A 19,627-nucleotide genomic window follows, 5' to 3' on the forward strand; every position below is an offset into this window, starting at 1 on the left:
GGGCGGTGTCTCGGTGCTGTGTGTACAGGGTATTATCCTGTGGAGCGGTGTCTCGGTGCTGTGTGTACAGGGTGTTATCCTGTGGAGCGGTGTCTCAGTGCTGTGTGTGTACAGGGTGTTATCCTGTGGGGCGGTGTCTCAGTGCTGTGTGTGTACAGGGTGTTATCCTGTGGAGCGGTGTCTCGGTGCTGTGTGTGTACAGGGTGTTATCCTGTGGAGCGGTGTCTCGGTGCTGTGTGTGTACAGGGTGTTATCCTGTGGGGCGGTGTCTCAGTGCTGTGTGTGTACAGGGTGTTATCCTGTGGAGCGGTGTCTCGGTGCTGTGTGTGTACAGGGTGTTATCCTGTGGAGCGGTGTCTCGGTGCTGTGTGTGTACAGGGTGTTATCCTGTGGTGCGGTGTCAGTGCTGTGTGTGTACAGGGTGTTATCCTGTGGGGCGGTGTCTCGGTGCTGTGTGTGTACAGGGTGTTATCCTGTGGTGCGGTGTCAGTGCTGTGTGTGTACAGGGTGTTATCCTGTGGAGCGGTGTCTCGGTGCTGTGCGTGTACAGGGTGTTATCCTGTGGAGCGGTGTCTCGGTGCTGTGTGTGTATACAGGGTGTTATCCTGTGGAGCGGTGTCTCGGTGCTGTGTGTGTACAGGGTGTTATCCTGTGGAGCGGTGTCTCAGTGCTGTGTGTGTACAGGGTGTTATCCTGTGGAGCGGTGTCTCGGTGCTGTGTGTACAGCGTGTTATCCTGTGGAGCGGTGTCTCAGTGCTGTGTGTGTACAGGGTGTTATCCTGTGGGGCGGTGTCTCGGTGCTGTGTGTGTACAGGGTGTTATCCTGTGGAGCGGTGTCTCAGTGCTGTGTGTGTACAGGGTGTTATCCTGTGTGTGTACAGGGTGTTATCCTGTGGAGCGGTGTCTCGGTGCTGTGTGTGTACAGGGTGTTATCCTGTGGAGCGGTGTCTCAGTGCTGTGTGTGTACAGGGTGTTATCCTGTGGAGCGGTGTCTCGGTGCTGTGTGTGTACAGGGTGTTATCCTGTGGAGCGGTGTCTCGGTGCTGTGTGTGTACAGGGTGTTATCCTGTGGAGCGGTGTCTCAGTGCTGTGTGTGTACAGGGTGTTATCCTGTGGAGCGGTGTCTCAGTGCTGTGTGTGTACAGGGTGTTATCCTGTGGAGCGGTGTCTCAGTGCTGTGTGTGTACAGGGTGTTATCCTGTGGGGCGGTGTCTCGGTGCTGTGTGTGTGCAGGGTGTTATCCTGTGGAGCGGTGTCTCGGTGCTGTGTGTGTACAGGGTGTTATCCTGTGGAGCGGTGTCTCAGTGCTGTGTGTGTGCAGGGTGTTATCCTCTGGGGCGGTGTCTCGGTGCTGTGTGTGTACAGGGTGTTATCCTGTGGAGCGGTGTCTCGGTGCTGTGTGTACACAGGGTGTTATCCTGTGGAGCGGTGTCTCGGTGCTGTGCGTGTACAGGGTGTTATCCTGTGGAGCGGTGTCTCGGTGCTGTGTGTGTACAGGGTGTTATCCTGTGGAGCGGTGTCTCAGTGCTGTGTGTGTACAGGGTGTTATCCTGTGGAGCGGTGTCTCAGTGCTGTGTGTGTACAGGGTGTTATCCTGTGGAGCGGTGTCTCGGTGCTGTGTGTACAGCGTGTTATCCTGTGGAGCGGTGTCTCAGTGCTGTGTGTGTACAGGGTGTTATCCTGTGGGGCGGTGTCTCGGTGCTGTGTGTGTACAGGGTGTTATCCTGTGGAGCGGTGTCTCAGTGCTGTGTGTGTACAGGGTGTTATCCTGTGGAGCGGTGTCTCAGTGCTGTGTGTGTACAGGGTGTTATCCTGTGGGGCGGTGTCTCGGTGCTGTGTGTACAGGGTATTATCCTGTGGAGCGGTGTCTCGGTGCTGTGTGTACAGGGTGTTATCCTGTGGAGCGGTGTCTCAGTGCTGTGTGTGTACAGGGTGTTATCCTGTGGGGCGGTGTCTCGGTGCTGTGTGTGTACAGGGTGTTATCCTGTGGGGCGGTGTCTCAGTGCTGTGTGTGTACAGGGTATTATCCTGTGGAGCGGTGTCTCGGTGCTGTGTGTGTACAGGGTGTTATCCTGTGGGGCGGTGTCTCGGTGCTGTGTGTGTACAGGGTGTTATCCTGTGGGGCGGTGTCTCAGTGCTGTGTGTGTACAGGGTATTATCCTGTGGAGCGGTGTCTCGGTGCTGTGTGTGTACAGGGTGTTATCCTGTGGGGCGGTGTCTCGGTGCTGTGTGTGTACAGGGTGTTATCCTGTGGAGCGGTGTCTCGGTGCTGTGTGTGTACAGGGTGTTATCCTGTGGAGCGGTGTCTCGGTGCTGTGTGTGTACAGGGTGTTATCCTGTGGAGCGGTGTCTCGGTGCTGTGTGTGTACAGGGTGTTATCCTGTGGTGCGGTGTCAGTGCTGTGTGTGTACAGGGTGTTATCCTGTGGGGCGGTGTCTCGGTGCTGTGTGTGTACAGGGTGTTATCCTGTGGTGCGGTGTCAGTGCTGTGTGTGTACAGGGTGTTATCCTGTGGGGCGGTGTCTCGGTGCTGTGTGTGTACAGGGTGTTATCCTGTGGTGCGGTGTCAGTGCTGTGTGTGTACAGGGTGTTATCCTGTGGAGCGGTGTCTCGGTGCTGTGTGTGTACAGGGTGTTATCCTGTGGGGCGGTGTCTCAGTGCTGTGTGTGTACAGGGTGTTATCCTGTGGAGCGGTGTCTCGGTGCTGTGTGTGTACAGGGTGTTATCCTGTGGAGAGGTGTCTCGGTGCTGTGTGTGTACAGGGTGTTATCCTGTGGAGCGGTGTCTCAGTGCTGTGTGTGTACAGGGTGTTATCCTGTGGAGCGGTGTCTCGGTGCTGTGTGTGTACAGGGTGTTATCCTGTGGAGCGGTGTCTCGGTGCTGTGTGTGTACAGGGTGTTATCCTGTGGAGCGGTGTCTCGGTGCTGTGTGTGTACAGGGTGTTGTCCTGTGGGGCGGTGTCTCAGTGCTGTGTGTGTACAGGGTGTTGTCCTGTGGGGCGGTGTCTCAGTGCTGTGTGTGTACAGGGTGTTATCCTGTGGGGCGGTGTCTCAGTGCTGTGTGTGTACAGGGTGTTATCCTGTGGGGCGGTGTCTCGGTGCTGTGTGTGTACAGGGTGTTATCCTGTGGAGCGGTGTCTCAGTGCTGTGTGTGTACAGGGTGTTATCCTGTGGAGCGGTGTCTCAGTGCTGTGTGTGTACAGGGTGTTATCCTGTGGAGCGGTGTCTCAGTGCTGTGTGTGTACAGGGTGTTATCCTGTGGAGCGGTGTCTCAGTGCTGTGTGTGTACAGGGTGTTATCCTGTGGAGCGGTGTCTCGGTGCTGTGTGTGTACAGGGTGTTATCCTGTGGAGCGGTGTCTCGGTGCTGTGTGTGTACAGGGTGTTATCCTGTGGGGCGGTGTCTCGGTGCTGTGTGTGTACAGGGTGTTATCCTGTGGAGCGGTGTCTCGGTGCTGTGTGTGTACAGGGTGTTATCCTGTGGAGCGGTGTCTCAGTGCTGTGTGTGTACAGGGTGTTATCCTGTGGGGCGGTGTCTCGGTGCTGTGTGTGTACAGGGTGTTATCCTGTGGAGCGGTGTCTCAGTGCTGTGTGTGTACAGGGTGTTATCCTGTGGAGCGGTGTCTCAGTGCTGTGTGTGTACAGGGTGTTATCCTGTGGGGCGGTGTCTCAGTGCTGTGTGTGTACAGGGTGTTATCCTGTGGAGCGGTGTCTCAGTGCTGTGTGTGTACAGGGTGTTATCCTGTGGAGCGGTGTCTCAGTGCTGTGTGTGTACAGGGTGTTATCCTGTGGGGCGGTGTCTCGGTGCTGTGTGTGTATACAGGGTGTTATCCTGTGGGGCGGTGTCAGCAGTTTCTGAGATTTACTGTCTCTCTCTCCCAGGTTTCACAGCGATTCCGGGAGCTGATGCGCTTGTTCCACACCTCGGGCGATGTGAGCACCGACGAGGAGGACGACGCCGTGAGCAGCACCAACCCCGAGCTGCTGGCAGATCGCCTGGTTTCTGACGAGGAACAGGAGTGACTTCCCCCCCCACTCCCTCACTGCGGACACAAGTCTAAATGGCGGTGACATTCCTGGACGTCCATCCTTCCCGCCTGCGATCAGAAGCTGCAAGGCCGACTCGGTGGACTGCCGGCGGGAGCACAGATTACTGAAGAGACTTGAACGGTGCTGGGAACTGTGCACCGTGTCACATTCATGTCCACAAGCTGTTGCTGCTACGTACTTGTTGGACTGTACATTGTTGTGAGCATTTTAACGCCCCGTGCTGGAGTAATTCCGGGTTTAATGGACAGGGCACAGCCTGGTTATTCCCTATTTATTGAAGAGAGGATGGCCTTGGTTTGACTGGCCTGCTTCCTTCGGTGCTGCTGCTGGTCAGAGGGCTTGACCGTACTGCCCTCGGGCTACAGAAATCCCGAGGACTGGGTGGTAACCCTGCCTGAGAACCCTCCTCTTGTTAAGCTGGAGGGGGAAAAGAGAGAATTGCCCCCCCATTATAAACAGAGACTGCCCTGAAAATCAGTGGAATAATTCAGATCATGGTTGGCAAATTTTAAAGGTAGATTTTCTTACCGAGTGGACGAGTTGGATTGAGGATCGAGTCGCTTTGCATCCCCTTCAATGCTGGGGAGAGAGAATGGAACTCGCTGTTACTCGTCTGTGAGTGAGCTGGGAGCTTTTAAACTTCACCTCAGTAACCGGTCAGTCTGATATTGGCCTGAAGGGATGGCTCGATGTCCTTTTTAATGATGTGTTGTAAATATACACGTGTAATGTATCCTCTCTGTATAGCTTAAGTTATAGTGACTCTGTAATATATGTATGTTTGTATTTCTAGGTGTGCGTGTGAGCGAGACAAAAGTAGCTCAATAAATCTTTTGACATGGCTTCAGACTTTGTGAGATGAGGACCCCCCCCCCCCCCCGCACAGACTTAGCTGTCGGGTAGATAAACAGCAAGTGTCAGCATTTCAAGTTTTAATGAAAAGGAATCCAAACCATCATACGTGAATGTTCCAGCGCCTGGGGTTTTCTTTTTAACCGAGTCATTTAACGTTTCCAACATATTTACAGCTGCGTGTATCTTGCTGGTTTAGTGGGGGGGGCAATGCTTTCTCCCCCCCCCCCTCTCAATACTCATTCTGCATCCGAATCGTCTTCAGAGTCATCCAGGTCAAAGTTCATTTTGTAACACTGGGAGAGAGTCTTCAGCTCCTCCAGCACCTCCTTGAAATCGTCCAGCTCGGTGCCGGCGGAGAGGAAGGTGCTGAACTTGCGCAGGTTAAGCCGGCTCACCTCCCGGTACAGGCTGTGCAGGACGCTGTGCAGGACCGGCGACGACTGGAGGGCAGTCATCACAGGAATACTCTCGACCGCTGCGGGGGGGGGGACAGAAAGAGAGGCTCGTTATTCGATCCAGCTTGGAACGGAGGGGGTGCCTTCCACCGAAAACTTAATCCTGTCCGCCTCCTCACCCAGTATTACGGTGGTAGCGATGACCGGTTAGACCCACATGTTTCCCCCGGCTGAGGGATCTGAACACATGTCTACTGCTTCAGGATCGCTTTGAGGGTGCAGACAAAGCTCCTTCAGTGTGATCTGGACAAGTTTTAGAGGACCTAATTATTTTTTTTCCAATTAAGGGGCAAAGTGCGACCAGTCCACCTAGCCTGCACATCTTTTGGGGGCAAAACCCACACAGAATTTACAGTGCAGGAGGCCCATCGAGTCTGCACCGGCTCTTGGAAAGAGCACCCTTCCCAAGGTCAACACCTCCACCCTATACCCGTAACCCCACGCAGATACAGGAAGAACGTGCTGACTCTGCACAGACTGGGATCGGACGGGTCTGTCTGTGTATAACACTGACAAAGGAGGTTAGGGAATGCATCAAAGCAAAAGAGAAAGCCTACAATGTGGCAAAGAGTAGTGGGAAGTCAGAAGATTGGGAAGGCTACAAAAACAAACGGGGCAACAAAGAAAGAGAGGATCAAGTATGACGGTAGGCTAGGCAGCAACATTAGGAATGATAGTAAAAGTTTATTCAAATACATTAAAAACAAACGGGAGGCAAAAGTTGACATTGGGCCGCTCCAAAATGACGCTGGGAGACAAGGAAATAGCTGAGGAACTAAATAAGTACTTTGTGTCAGTCTTCACAGTAGAAGACATGAGTAATATCCCAACAATTCCGGAGAGTCAGGGGGCAAAGTTGAATATGGTAGCCATCACAAAGGAGAAAGTGCTAGAGAAACTAAGAGGTCTAAAAATTGATAAATCTCCGGGCCCAGATGGGCTGCATCCTAGAGTTCTAAAGGAGATAGCTGAAGAAATAGTGGAGGCGTTAGTTATGATCTTGGGAAAATCGCTGTTGTAACCCCCCTGTTCAAGAAGGGAACAAGGAAAAAGAGGGAAAATTATAGGCCAATTAGCCATACCTCGGTTGTTGGCGAGATTCTAGAATCCATTGTTAAGGATGAGATTTCTAAATTCTTGGAAGTGCAGGGTCGGATTAGGACAAGTCAGCATGGATTTAGTAAGGGGAGGTCGTGCCTGACAAACCTGTTCTTTGAAGAGATAACAAATAGGTTAGACCAAGGAGAGCCAATGGATGTTATCTATCTTGACTTCCAAAAGGCCTTTGATAAGGTGCCTCACGGGAGACTGCTGAGTAAAATAAGGGCCCATGGTATTCGAGGCAAGGTACTAACATGGATTGACGATTGGCTGTCAGGCAGAAGGCAGAGAGTTGGGATAAAAGGTTCTTTTTCGGAATGGCGACCGGTGACGAGTGGTGTCCCGCAGGGTTCAGTGTTGGGGCCACAGCTGTTCTCTTTATATATTAACGATCTAGATGACGGGACTGGGGGCATTCTGGCTAAGTTTGTCGATGATACAAAGATAGGTGGAGGGGCAGGGAGGCTGCAGAAAGATTTAGACAGTTTAGGAGAGTGGTCCAAGAAATGGCTGATGAAATTCAACGTGGGCAAGTGCAAGGTCTTGCACTTTGGAAAAAAGAATAGAGGCATGGACTATTTTCTAAACGGTGACAAAATTCATAATGCTGAAGTGCAAAGGGACTTGGGAGTCCGAGTCCAGGATTCTCTAAAGGTAAACTTGCAGGTTGAGTCCGGAATTAAGAAAGCAAATGCAATGTTGTCATTCATCTCAAGAGGCTTGGAATATAAAAGCAGGGATGTACTTCTGAAGCTTTATAAAGCATTAGTTAGGCCCCATTTAGAATACTGTGAGCAATTTTGGGTCCCACACACAGGAAGGACATACTGGCACTGGAGCGGGTCCAGCGGAGATTCACACGGATGATCCCAGGAATGGGAGGCCTAACATACGATGAACGTCTGAGGATCCTGGGATTATATTCATTGGAGTTTAGGAGGTTGAGGGGAGATCTAATAGAAACTTACAAGATAATGAATGGCTTAGATAGGGTGGATGTAGGGAAGTTGTTTCCATTAGCAGGGGAGACTAGGACCCGGGGGCACAGCCTTAGAATAAAAGGGAGTCACTTTAGAACAGAGAAGAGGAGAAATTTCTTCAGCCAGAGAGTGGTGGGTCGGTGGAGGCCGGGAAGTTGATAAATTCACAGTCAGGATACGGGTTAGACCATTTCGCACAGCGAGGGGAGAAATAAACATTGTGTGTTTTCAAGAATGAGTTGGGGAGCAAAAGCTGGATTAGGCTACACGGAGTTGGATGATCAGCCGCGATCCTAGCGAATGGCCTCCTCCTGCTATTTTTCATGCACTCCCGCTAATGATGTGTTTTAAAATGCTGCCTGTTAACTGCACAGAGTGCAGCGGTCTGGTGTGCAGGGATCACTCACCACTTGTTGAAGGTACTCGACCACCTCCCATCAGCTGTCCATGTTTGTTGACGGAAGGTGTGAAAAACTGTGGGTATGGGGTGGTCACTTTATATGGAGTCTGAGACAGATGCACAGCACTGGGGATAAGAGAGCATTCGTCACACCTTAATTCACCCTACACAATCTTTAAAAAAAAAATATTTAGAGTACCCAATTCATTTTTCCAATTTACCCAATCCACCCACCCGGCACATCTTTGGGTTGTGGGGGTGAAACCCACGCAGACACGGGGAGAACGTGCAAACTCCACACGGACAGTGACCCAGAGCCGGGATCGAACCCGGGGCCTCGGCGCCCTGAGGCAGCAGGGTTAACCCACTGCGCCGTCGTGCTGCCCTTTGTACCCAGACCCCCAATGTACACACTCCCGATGGATCAAACCCCTTCTCATTCCACACAATCATTCGGTGGTACACTCGCTCCCATTCCCAGTGTTGGTGTTTGAGATTCACGTACCTCAGTGTAGTTGGGAAGTGGCTGCGCAGAAACGTGCTGAGGACCTCCTCGCCAGTAGGACAGCTGTGTAATATGGAGGCCTCTTTCCCTCCGGGAGCTAGATTACTAAGGGAAGGACAGTCACAGTGAGCGTTATAATTACCTTTAGTGTTATTGAAGGTAGAGACTGCACCAACTCGTGCTGTCATCACATTTCCAGGACAGTGGGTGTGAAATTTTAATATCGTGACCACTAACTCGCAAATGTAGTTTAGATTCTGCTATTGAAATTGGAGGATAATTTCCAACCCAGACGCATTACCATGAAATACAACACTCATCTTCATAGAATTTAGAGTGCAGGAGGAGGCCATTCGGCCCATCGAGTCTGCACCGGCTCTTGGAAAGAGCACCCTACCCACGGTCAACACCTCCACCCTAGCCCCATAACCCAGTAACCCCAACAAACACTAAGGGCAATTTTGGACACTAAGGGACAATTTATCATTGGCCAATCCACCTAACCCGCACATCTTTGGACTGTGGGAGGAAACCGGAGCACCCGGAGGAAACCCACACACACACGGGGAGAATGTGTAGACTCCACACAGTGACCCAAGCCGGAATCGAACCTGGGACCCTGGAGCTGTGAAGAAATTGTGCTAATCACTCTGCTACCATGCTGACCATACGGGTCTTAGTAGGGGTCTGTCACTGTATAACACTGGGGTACAGTACTGGTGGGGACGGGTCTGTCCCTGTATAACACTGGGGTACAGTACTGGTGGGGACGGGTCTGTCACTGTCTCACACTGGGGTTCAGTACTGGTGGGGACGAGTCTGTCACTGTATAACACTGGGGTGCAGTACTGGTGGGGCGGGTCTGTCGCTGTATAACACAGGGGTACAGTACTGGTGGGGACGGGTCTGTCACTGTATAACACTGGGGTACAGTACTGGTGGGGACATGTCTGTCGCTGTATAACACTGGGGTACAGTACTGGTGGGGACGGGTCTGTCGCTGTATAACACTAGGGTACAGTACTGGTGGGGACGGGTCTGTCGCTGTATAACACTGGGGTACAGTACTGGTGAGGACAGGTCTGTCACTGTATAACACTGGGGTACAGTACTGGTGGGGACGGGTCTGTCGCTGTATAACACTGGGGTACAGTACTGGTGGGGACGGGTCTGTCGCTGTATAACACTGGTACAGTACTGGTGGGGATGGGTCTGTCACTGTATAACACTGGGGTACAGTACTGGTGGGGACAGGTTTGTCACTGTATAACACTGGGATACAGTACTGGTGGGGACGGGTCTGTCACAGTATAACGCTGGGGTACAGTACTGGTGGGGATGGGTCTGTCACTGTATAACGCTGGGGTACAGTACTGGTGGGGAAGGGTCTGTCACTATAACACTGGGGCACAGTACTGGTGGAAACGGGTCTGTCACTGTATAACACTGGGGTACAGTACTGGTGGGGACGGGTCTGTCACTATAACACTGGGGTACAATACTGGTGGGGACAGGTCTGTCACTATAACACTGGGGTACAGTACTGGTGGGGACGGGTCTGTCACTGTACAACACTGGGGTACAGTACTGGTGGGGACGGGTCTGTCACTGTATAACACTGGGGTACAGTACTGGTGGGGACGGGTCTGTCACTATAACACTGGGGTACAGTACTGGTGGGGACAGGTCTGTCACTGTATAACACTGAGGTACAGTACTGGTGGGGACAGGTCTGTCACTGTATAACACTGGGGTACAGTACTGGTGGGGACGGGTCTGTCACTGTATAACACTGGGGTACAGTACTGGTGGGGACGGGTCTGTCACTGTATAACACTGGGGTACAGTACTGGTGGGGACGGGTCTGTCACTGTATAACACTGGGGTACAGTACTGGTGGGGACGGGTCTGTCACTGTATAACACTGGGGTACAGTACTGGTGGGGACGGGTCTGTCACTGTATAACACTGGGGTACAGTACTGGTGGGGACGGGTCTGTCACTGTATAACACTGGGATACAGTACTGGTGGGGACGGGTCTGTCACTGTATAACACTGGGGTACAGTACTGGTGGGGACGGGTCTGTCACTGTATAACACTGGGGTACAGTACTGGTGGGGACGGGTCTGTCACTGTATAACACTGGGATACAGTACTGGTGGGGACGGGTCTGTCACTGTGTAACACGGGGGTACAGTACTGGTGGGGATGGGTCTGTCACTGTATAACGCTGGGGTACAGTACTGGTGGGGAAGGGTCTGACACTATAACACTGGGGTACAGTACTGGTGGAGACGGGTCTGTCACTGTATAACACTGGGGTACAGTACTGGTGGGGACGGGTCTGTCACTATAACACTGGGGTACAATACTGGTGGGGACAGGTCTGTCACTATAACACTGGGGTACAGTACTGGTGGGGACGGGTCTGTCACTGCACAATACTGGGGTACAGTACTGGTGGGGACGGGTCTGTCACTGTATAACACTGGGGTACAGTACTGGTGGGGACGGGTCTGTCACTATAACACTGGGGTACAGTACTGGTGGGGACGGGTCTGTCGCTGTATAACACTGGGGTACAGTACTGGTGGGGACGGGTCTGTCACTGTATAACACTGGGGTACAGTACTGGTGAGGACGGGTCTGTCACTGGATAACACTGGGGTACAGTACTGGTGGGGACGGGTCTGTCACTGTATAACACTGGGGTACTGTACTGGTGGGGACGGGTCTGTCATTGTATAACACTGGGGTACAGTACTGGTGGGGACGGGTCTGTCACTGTATAACACTGGGGTACAGTACTGGTGGGGACGGGTCTCTCACTGTATAACACTGGGGTACAGGGCTGGTGGGGACGGATCTGTTACTATAACACGGGTACAGTACTGGTGGGGACGGGTCTGTCACTATAACACTGGGGTACAGTACTGGTGGGGACGGGTCTGTCGCTGTATAACACTGGGGTACAGTACTGGTGGGGACGTGTCTGTCACTGTATAACACTGGGGTACAGTACTGGTGGGGACGGGTCTGTCGCTGTATAACACTGGGGTACAATACTGGTGGTGACGGGTCTGTCACTGTATAACACTGGGGTACAGTACTGGTGGGGACGGGTCTGTCACTGTATAACACTGGGGTACAGTACTGGTGGGGATGGGTCTGTCGCTGTATAACACTGGGGTACAGAGCTGGTGAGGACGGGTCTGTCACTGTATTACACTGGGACACAGTACTGGTGGGGACGGGTCTGTCACTGTATAACACTGGGGCACAGTACTGGTGGGGACGGGTCTGTCACTGTATAACACTGGGGTACAGTACTGGTGGGGACGGGTCTGTCACTGTATCACACTGGGCACAGTACTGGTGGGGATGGGTCTGTCACTGTGTAACACTGGGATACAGTACTGGTGGGAACGGGTCTGTCACTGTATAACACTGGGGTACAGTACTGGTGGGGACGGGTCTGTCACTGTATAACACTGGGGTACAGTACTGGTGGGGACGGGTCTGTCACTGTATAACACTGGGGTACAGTACTGGTTGGGACGGGTCTGTCACTGTCTCACACTGGGGTTCAGTACTGGTGGGGACAGGTCTGTCACTGTATAACACTGGGGTACAGTACTGGTGGGGACGGGTCTGTCACTGTGTAACACTGGGGTACAGTACTGGTGGGGACGGGTCTGTCACTGTATAACACTGGGGTACAGTACTGGTGGGGACGGGTCTGTCACTGTATAACACTGGGGTACAGTACTGGTGGGGACGGGTCTGTCACTGTATAACACTGGGGTACAGTACTGGTGGGGACGGGTCTGTCACTGTATAACACTGGGGTACAGTACTGGTGGGGATGGGTTTGTCACTGTATAACACTGGGTACAGTACTGGTGGGGATGGGTCTGTCACTGTATAACACTGGGGTACAGTACTGGTGGGGACGGGTCTGTCACTGTATAACACTGCGGTACAGTACTGGTGGGGACGGGTCTGTCACTGTATAACACTGGGGTACAGTACTGGTGGGGACGGGTCTGTCGCTGTATAACACTGGGGTACAGTACTGGTGGGGACGGGTCTGTCGCTGTATAACACTGGGGTACAGTACTGGTGGGGACGGGTCTGTCACTGTATAACACTGGGATACAGTACTGGTGGGGACGGGTCTGTCACTGTATAACACTGTGGTACAGTACTGGTGGGGACGGGTCTGTCACTGTATAACACTGGGGTACAGTACTGGTGGGGACGGGTCTGTCACTGTATAACACTGGGGTACAGTACTGGTGGGGACGGGTCTGTCACTGTATAACACTGCGGTACAGTACTGGTGGGGACGGGTCTGTCACTGTATAACACTGGGGTACAGTACTGGTGGGGACGGGTCTGTCACTGTATAACACTGGGATACAGTACTGGTGGGGGCAGGTCTGTCGCTGTATAACACTGGGTACAGTACTGGTGGGGACGGGTCTGTCACTGTATAACACTGGGGAACAGTACTGGTGTGGACGAGTCTGTCACTGTATAACACTGGGGTACAGTACTGGTGGGGAAGGGTCTGTCACTGTATAACACTGGGGTACAGTACTGGTGGGGACGGGTCTGTCACTGTATAACACTGTGGTACAGTACTGGTGGGGACAGGTCTGTCGCTGTATAACACTGGGGTACAGTACTGGTGGGGACGGGTCTGTCACTGTATAACACTGGGATACAGTACTGGTGGGGGCAGGTCTGTCACTGTATAACACTGGGATACAGTACTGGTGGGGACGGGTCTGTCACTGTATAACACTGTGGTACAGTACTGGTGGGGACGGGTCTGTCACTGTATAACACTGGGGTACAGTACTGGTGGGGACGGGTCTGTCACTGTATAACACTGGGGTTCAGTACTGGTGGGGCGGGTCTGTCACTGTATAACACTGGGGTACAGTACTGGTGGGGACGGGTCTGTCGCTGTATAACACTGGGGTACAGTACTGGTGGGGACGGGTCTGTCGCTGTATAACACTGCGGTACAGTACTGGTGGGGCGGGTCTGTCACTATAACACTGGTCCTGGAAAATGCTGGGATTACTGTCGGTGCTATTAGAATTGGATGGGAATAATTTAAAAAGCCGAACGCCAACATTAATTCCCGTTGGAATCAGACCCACCTTATTTGTTGGTGAGGACGGACTCCGCGCATCACCACAGACTGGGCAAAGCAGCGGCTCTCGTTCAGGTCCCCGCACGCAGACAGCCCGGTCCACGGCAATGCCGCCTGCTCGTTGCAGAGGACGTCCGGCAGTGTGTCCACGTCCCTCATGGGGAATGGAATCGTGGCAGATGCCGTGACCACCTGCCCCAAGAGACGAGCACAAATCCGTCAGGTGGAGGGAATAATGCCGCAAAGAATTAGACACAGTCAGGTCACATCCCGCGCCTTTTCCAGATTTGGCTGCCCCCCCCCCTCACACTGTCCCCATCACTGGTCAGTGTAACCTTTCCTTCCTTTAATGGACTGAGCGTAGGTCTCCCCTGTGGCACACAGGCAAGGCTCAAACACTCCAACGTGTCGCCAGGCCTTATTCGACTGTGAGCAGCATCGCCGCCAAGTGCAGTCCCTGTCCATGGACGCTGGGTGGGAGCAGAAATCCAGGCGGAGTCCAGGACTCGCTGTGAACCTGGATGGGACCACCAGGACCCTCATCTCGCCCGTCTGCATGTGTGACGGTATCTCTCCTCACCTAACAAGGCAGGACACTACATTACCGAACAAACACCGCCCTGCATCTGCGACACACAATGCGTTTTAACGGCGCCCGCACCCTCCTCCACCCCACAGCCGGGGAAGGCGAAAAGGACAAACCCTCGCCCCTACTACCCTCCTGACACCACGCACGAGCCCGAGTCGGCAGGACTGAACAACACTGTTCCGGAGGCAAGATTTCACCTTGCTGTCTCAACACTGATGGGGCTGGCGTCAGGAAGGACTGGCTGGAGCTGCAGTTCTCCCAGCTCGCTCTCGCTCTACTGGTGCCTCGTCGAAAAGCAGTGCCGTTCCTCTCAGTTATCCATGGACGGAGGCCAATCGGCCCATCGGGTCTGCACCGACCCTCTGAAAGAGCACCCTAACCTAGGCCCACTCCCCCACCCTATCCCCGTGGCCCCGCCTAACCGTTGGGACACCAAGGAGCAATTTTAGCACGGCCAATCCACCTAACCCCGCATTGTGGGAGGAAACCCACGCAGACACGGGGAGAACGTGCAGACTCCGCGCACAGACAGTGACCCGAGCCGGGAATCGAACCCGGGTCCCTGGCGCTGTGAGGCAGCGGCGTTGACCGCTATGCTAGTTGTTGCCTGTGGGAAACAAAAAGTGGTCGGGGCAGGACTGGCTAATCCTCCCCGCAGGGAAAGGCGTTTGAGAACCGGTGCCCCCCCCCCCCCCCAACGTCATGGAAACAAAACATGCCGTCCCGTCAACTCGATCAAATCCTACGCCCAGACTCGAAGAATCGGGCCGTACCTTTCTCCCAGCCCGGTTGAGTGCGTCTGTTAGTTGTGTCAGCGACACGGCGGAGGAGTGCAGTCGATATGGGATGGTCAGCGTGTCCAGAGCGGTGGCGAGCAGTGCGCTGCTGTGATAATTGAGAGATGCCTGTTCAGGGGAGAGAGGAGAGGCGATTAATAGGTGCGAGTAGCTCACCTCCGCTGTGGATCGGAGCCAGAAGAGTAGAAATGAGCGGGAGGAACCCGTTTCGATCTGCGCCGACCTATTTCACCAGAAAACACTCGGGGCAAGGCAGGATGGAGAGGTGGACACACCCCCAGGACACATTCCCGTACCAGCCTCCCCGAACAGGCGCCGGAATGTGGCGACTAGGGGCTTTTCACAGTAACTTAATTTGAAACCTACTTGTGACAATAAGCGATTTTCATTTCGTCCCGTTCTCTCACTGTTGGAACCTGCGCTCCAAAGCAGCCCAGACAAAGTGGGCAAGCGTCCCCCGCTCGTTCCCTTCCTCCGAAAGTCCGATGGCGCTGGCTGAGGAATCGGCGACGCCCTCAGGGAACTTCTATCTTCCCAATGAAGGGGGCTATTTAGCGTGGCCAATCCCCCTACCCTGCGGTGTGGGGGTGAGGCCCGCGCAGACACGGGGAGAAGCTGCAGTGACCCAGAGCCAAGATCGAACCCCGGTCCTCGGTGCCGTGAGGCAGCAGTGCTAACCGCCCTGCCGCCCGCGAACATTGCGTTTGGGGGGAGGAGGGGGGGGGGGGGGGGCAGTTTATCCTCAGTCTCGGAATAGGGAACTGGATGATGTGTTCCCCTCCCCCTTCACAGTGCGCCCACCGCCGATCCTACCGGGAGCAGAGGGAAGAGACATTCCCACACCGACCGCTCGTATACTCACGTCGTACACGACATGCGGGAAGATGGCGGGGGAAAGCCGTTTGCGCCCAAGGGCGTTTTTGTTCAGCGACATGGGGCAGAAGACGGAGCTGCGGCCGGCCAGGTGCACGATCCCCATGACGGAATTCAATAGTCGGTGGACCTCCTTCAGCGGGTTCTGCAAGAAGAGAGGAGAAATCAGGATGACGGTAAGCAGCACGGAGGTTCCGAGGGGGTCTGTGCGTACCCACTCCCCTCGCCGACAATTGGAACTGGTTTTTAAACAGTCAGCACAGGGATACATAGAATGTAGGAGCAGGAGGAGATAGGCCCTCCGAGCCCGCTCCGCCATTCATCACCATCATGGCTGATCATCCAACTCAATAGCCTAACCCTGCTTTCTCCCCATAGCCTTTGATCCCATTCTCCCCAAGTGCGATATCCAGCCGCCTCGCAAATAGATTCAATGTTTTAGCATCAACTACTTCCTGTGGTAATGAATTCCACAGGCTCACCGCTCTCTGGGTGAAGAAATGTCTCCTTATCTCTGTCCGAAATGGTTTACCCTGAATCCCCAGGCTGTGACCCCTGGTTCTGGACACACCCATCATTGGTAACATCTTCCCTGCATCCACCCTGTCCAGTCCTGTTAGAATTTTATAAATCTCTATGAGATACCCCCCCTCATTCTTCTGAACTCCAGCGAGAACAATCCCAACCGAGTCAATCTCTCCTCGTATGACAGTCCCACCATCCCTGGAATCAGTCTGGTAAACCTTCGCTGCTCTCCCTCGAGAGCAAGAACATCCTTCCTCAGAGAAGGAGACCAAAACTGCCCACAATACTCCAGGTGTGGCCTCACCAAGGCCCTGTACAATTGCAGCAACACATCCCTGCTCCTGTACTCGAAACCACTCGCAATGAAGGCCAACATACCATTAGCCTTCTTTACTGCCTGCTGCACCTGCAGCTTACCTTCAGCGACTGGCGCACAAGGACACCCAGGTCCCGCTGCACACTCCCCTCTCCCAATTTACAATCATTCAACTGCTTGGCAAAATTTGGTTCCAACTCCATCTATAAGTTTTCTGACGATATGACCATAGTGGGCCGGACCTCGAATAACGACGAGTCAGAACACAGGAGGGAGATAGAGAACCTAGTGGAGTGGTGTAGCGACAACAATCTCTCCCTCAATGCCAGCAAAACTAAAGAGCTGGTAATTGACTTCAGGAAGCAAAGTACTGTACACACCCCTGTCAGCATCAACGGGGCCGAGGTGGAGATGGTTAGCAGTTTCAAATTCCTAGGGGTGCACATCTCCAAAAATCTGTCCGAGTCCACCCACATCGACGCTACCACCAAGAAAGCACAACAGCGCCTATACTTCCTCAGGAAACTAAGGAAATTCGGCATGTCCACATTAACCTTGACCAACGTTTACAGATGCACCATAGAAAGCATCCTATCGGGCTGCATCACAGCCTGGTCTGGCAACTGCTCGGCCCAGGGCCGCAAGAAACTTCAGAGAGTCGTGAACACCGCCCAGTCCCATCACACGAACCTGCCTCCCATCCATTGGCTCCATCTACACCTCCAGCTGCCTGGGGAAAGCGGGCAGCATAATCAAAGACCCCTCCCCACCCAGCTTACTCACTCTTCCAACTTCTTCCATCGGGCAGGAGATACCGGGCAGGAGATACTGAAATCTGAGAACACGCACGAACAGACTCAAAAACAGCTTCTTCCCCACTGTCACCAGACTCCTAATCAACCCTCTTATGGACTGACCTCATTAACACTACATTCTGTCTGCTTCACCTGATGCCAGTGCTTATGTAGTTACATTGTGGACCTTGTGTTGCCCTATTATATATTTTCTTTTCTTTTCATGTGCTTAATGATCTGTTGAGGTGCTCGCAGAAAAATACTTTTCACTGTCCCTCGGTACACGTGACAATAAACAAATCCAAATCCATTCAGGGAGTAATCTGCCTTCCTGTTTTTGCTTCCAAAGTGAATAACCTCACACTTATCCAAATTCTACTGCATCTGCCATTGGTTTGCCCACTCGCCCAACCTGTCCAGATCTTGCTGTAGGATCTCTGCATCCTCGTCACAGTTCACCCGCCCAACTTGGTATCATCTGCAAACTTTGAGATGTTACATTTTATTCCCTCATCCAAATCATTAATATGTATTGTGACTAGCTAGGGTCCCAGCACCGATCCCTGTGGTGCCCCACTGGTTACTGCTGCCAATTTGAAAAGGACCCATTAATTCCTACTCTTTGTTTCCTCTCTGCCAACCAGTTTTCCATCCACCTCAATACACTTCCCCCAATCCCATGCGCTTTAATCTTGCACAATAACCTCTTATGCGGGACTTTGTCAAACGCCTTCTGAAAGTCCAAATATACCACATCGACTGGCTCCCCCTTGTCGACTGTAATGGTTACCGCTTCAAAGAATTCCAACAGATTTGTCAAGCATGATTTTCCCTTCATAAATCCATGCTGACTCTGACTGATCCTGCCACTGCTTTCTAAATGTTCCGCTATAACGTCCTTGATAATGGATTCAAGCATTTTCCCCACTACCGATGTTAGGCTCACTGGTCTATAATTCCCTGCTTTCTCTCTACCTCCCTTTTTGAATATCGGAGTGACGTGAGCTACCCTCCAATCTGCAGGGACAGTTCCAGAGTCTATAGAATCCCGGAAGGTGACCACCAATGCATCCACTATTTCCAGACCCACCTCCTTCAGCTCTCTGGGATACAGATTCTCAGGCCCTGGGGATTTATCCGCCTTCAATCCCATCAGTTTTCCCCAGCACCATTTCTCAACTAATGTTGATCTCCCTCAGTTCTTCCCTCTCACTAAACCTTTCATTCTCCAACATTTCTGGTATCTGATTTGTGTCCCCTTTTGTGAAGACAGAACTAAAGTATGTATTCAATTGCTCAGCCATTTCTTTGTGCCTTATTATGCATTTCCCTGTTTGTGTCTGTAGGGGGCCTACATTTCTCTTTACCAATCTCTTTCTCTTCACATATCTTTAGAAACTCTTAGTGTCAGTCTTTATGTCCCCTGCAAGCATCCTTTCGTACTGTACTTTCCCCTTCTTAATCAATCCCTTCGTCCTTCTTTGCTGAATTCTAAACTGCTCCCAATCCTCAGACCTATTATTTTTCTTGGCCAATCTGTATGCTTCTTCCTTGTATCGGAAACTATTTCTAATTTCCTTTGTAAGCCATGGATTGGCCCTCTTACCCCCTTTGCTTTTGTGCCAGACAGGAATGAACAGTTGCTGTAGTTCCTCCATGCGTTCCTTGAATGTTTGCCATTGTCTATCCACTGTCATCCCTTTAAGTAACTCTCCCCAATCTATCAAGGCCAACTCACGCCTCACATTTTCCTAGTTTCCTTTATTAAGATTAAGCACCCTAGTCTCAGAATCAACTACTTCACTCTCCATCATGATAAAAAATTCTATCATGTTATGGTCGCTCATCCCCAAGGGGTCTCGTACAGCCAGATTGGCAATGGTCCCCTTCTCATTACACAGTACCCAGTCTAAGATGGCCTGCTCTCTAGTTGGTTCCTCCACATATTGGTCAAGAAAACCATCCCGTATACACTCCAGGAATTCCTCCTCTACGGCATTGTGGCCAATTTGATTTGCCCAATCTATGTGCGGATTAAAATCACCCATGATCACCGATATTCCCTTATTACATGCATCTCTAATTTTGTGTTTAATGCCATTCCCAACCTCACCACTGCAGTTTGGGGGTCTATATATGACACCCACTGATGTTTTTTGCCTCTTGGTATTTCTCAACTCTGCCCATACAGACTCCACATTGTCAGAGCTAATGTCCTTTCT

At 52.5% G+C, this 19,627-nt stretch overlaps 2 protein-coding genes across 2 annotated transcripts in view; one reads left to right on the top strand and one right to left on the bottom strand.

Moving 5' to 3' along the window:
- LOC140402972 (GON-4-like protein) overlaps window positions 1–4,888 on the top strand; it is a 126,616-nt gene extending 121,728 nt beyond the window's left edge. The window contains exon 13 of the mRNA XM_072490623.1: window positions 3,879–4,888. Coding sequence (XP_072346724.1) covers window positions 3,879–4,019 — 141 coding nt within the window. The 3' untranslated portion in view covers window positions 4,020–4,888. The remainder of the gene's footprint in view (window positions 1–3,878) is intronic.
- A 75-nt stretch (window positions 4,889–4,963) lies between these two features.
- Window positions 4,964–19,627, bottom strand: part of msto1 (misato mitochondrial distribution and morphology regulator 1) — a 41,134-nt gene continuing 26,470 nt past the window's right edge. The window contains exons 8-13 of the mRNA XM_072490625.1: window positions 15,760–15,915; window positions 14,874–15,005; window positions 13,519–13,703; window positions 8,343–8,447; window positions 7,845–7,963; window positions 4,964–5,376 (exon numbers count right to left, since the gene is read on the bottom strand). Coding sequence (XP_072346726.1) covers window positions 5,138–5,376; window positions 7,845–7,963; window positions 8,343–8,447; window positions 13,519–13,703; window positions 14,874–15,005; window positions 15,760–15,915 — 936 coding nt within the window. The 3' untranslated portion in view covers window positions 4,964–5,137. The remainder of the gene's footprint in view (window positions 5,377–7,844; window positions 7,964–8,342; window positions 8,448–13,518; window positions 13,704–14,873; window positions 15,006–15,759; window positions 15,916–19,627) is intronic.

Source organism: Scyliorhinus torazame, chromosome 26 (assembly GCF_047496885.1).
Source record: "Scyliorhinus torazame isolate Kashiwa2021f chromosome 26, sScyTor2.1, whole genome shotgun sequence".
In the NCBI taxonomy this organism is placed as follows: Eukaryota; Metazoa; Chordata; class Chondrichthyes; order Carcharhiniformes; family Scyliorhinidae; genus Scyliorhinus; species Scyliorhinus torazame.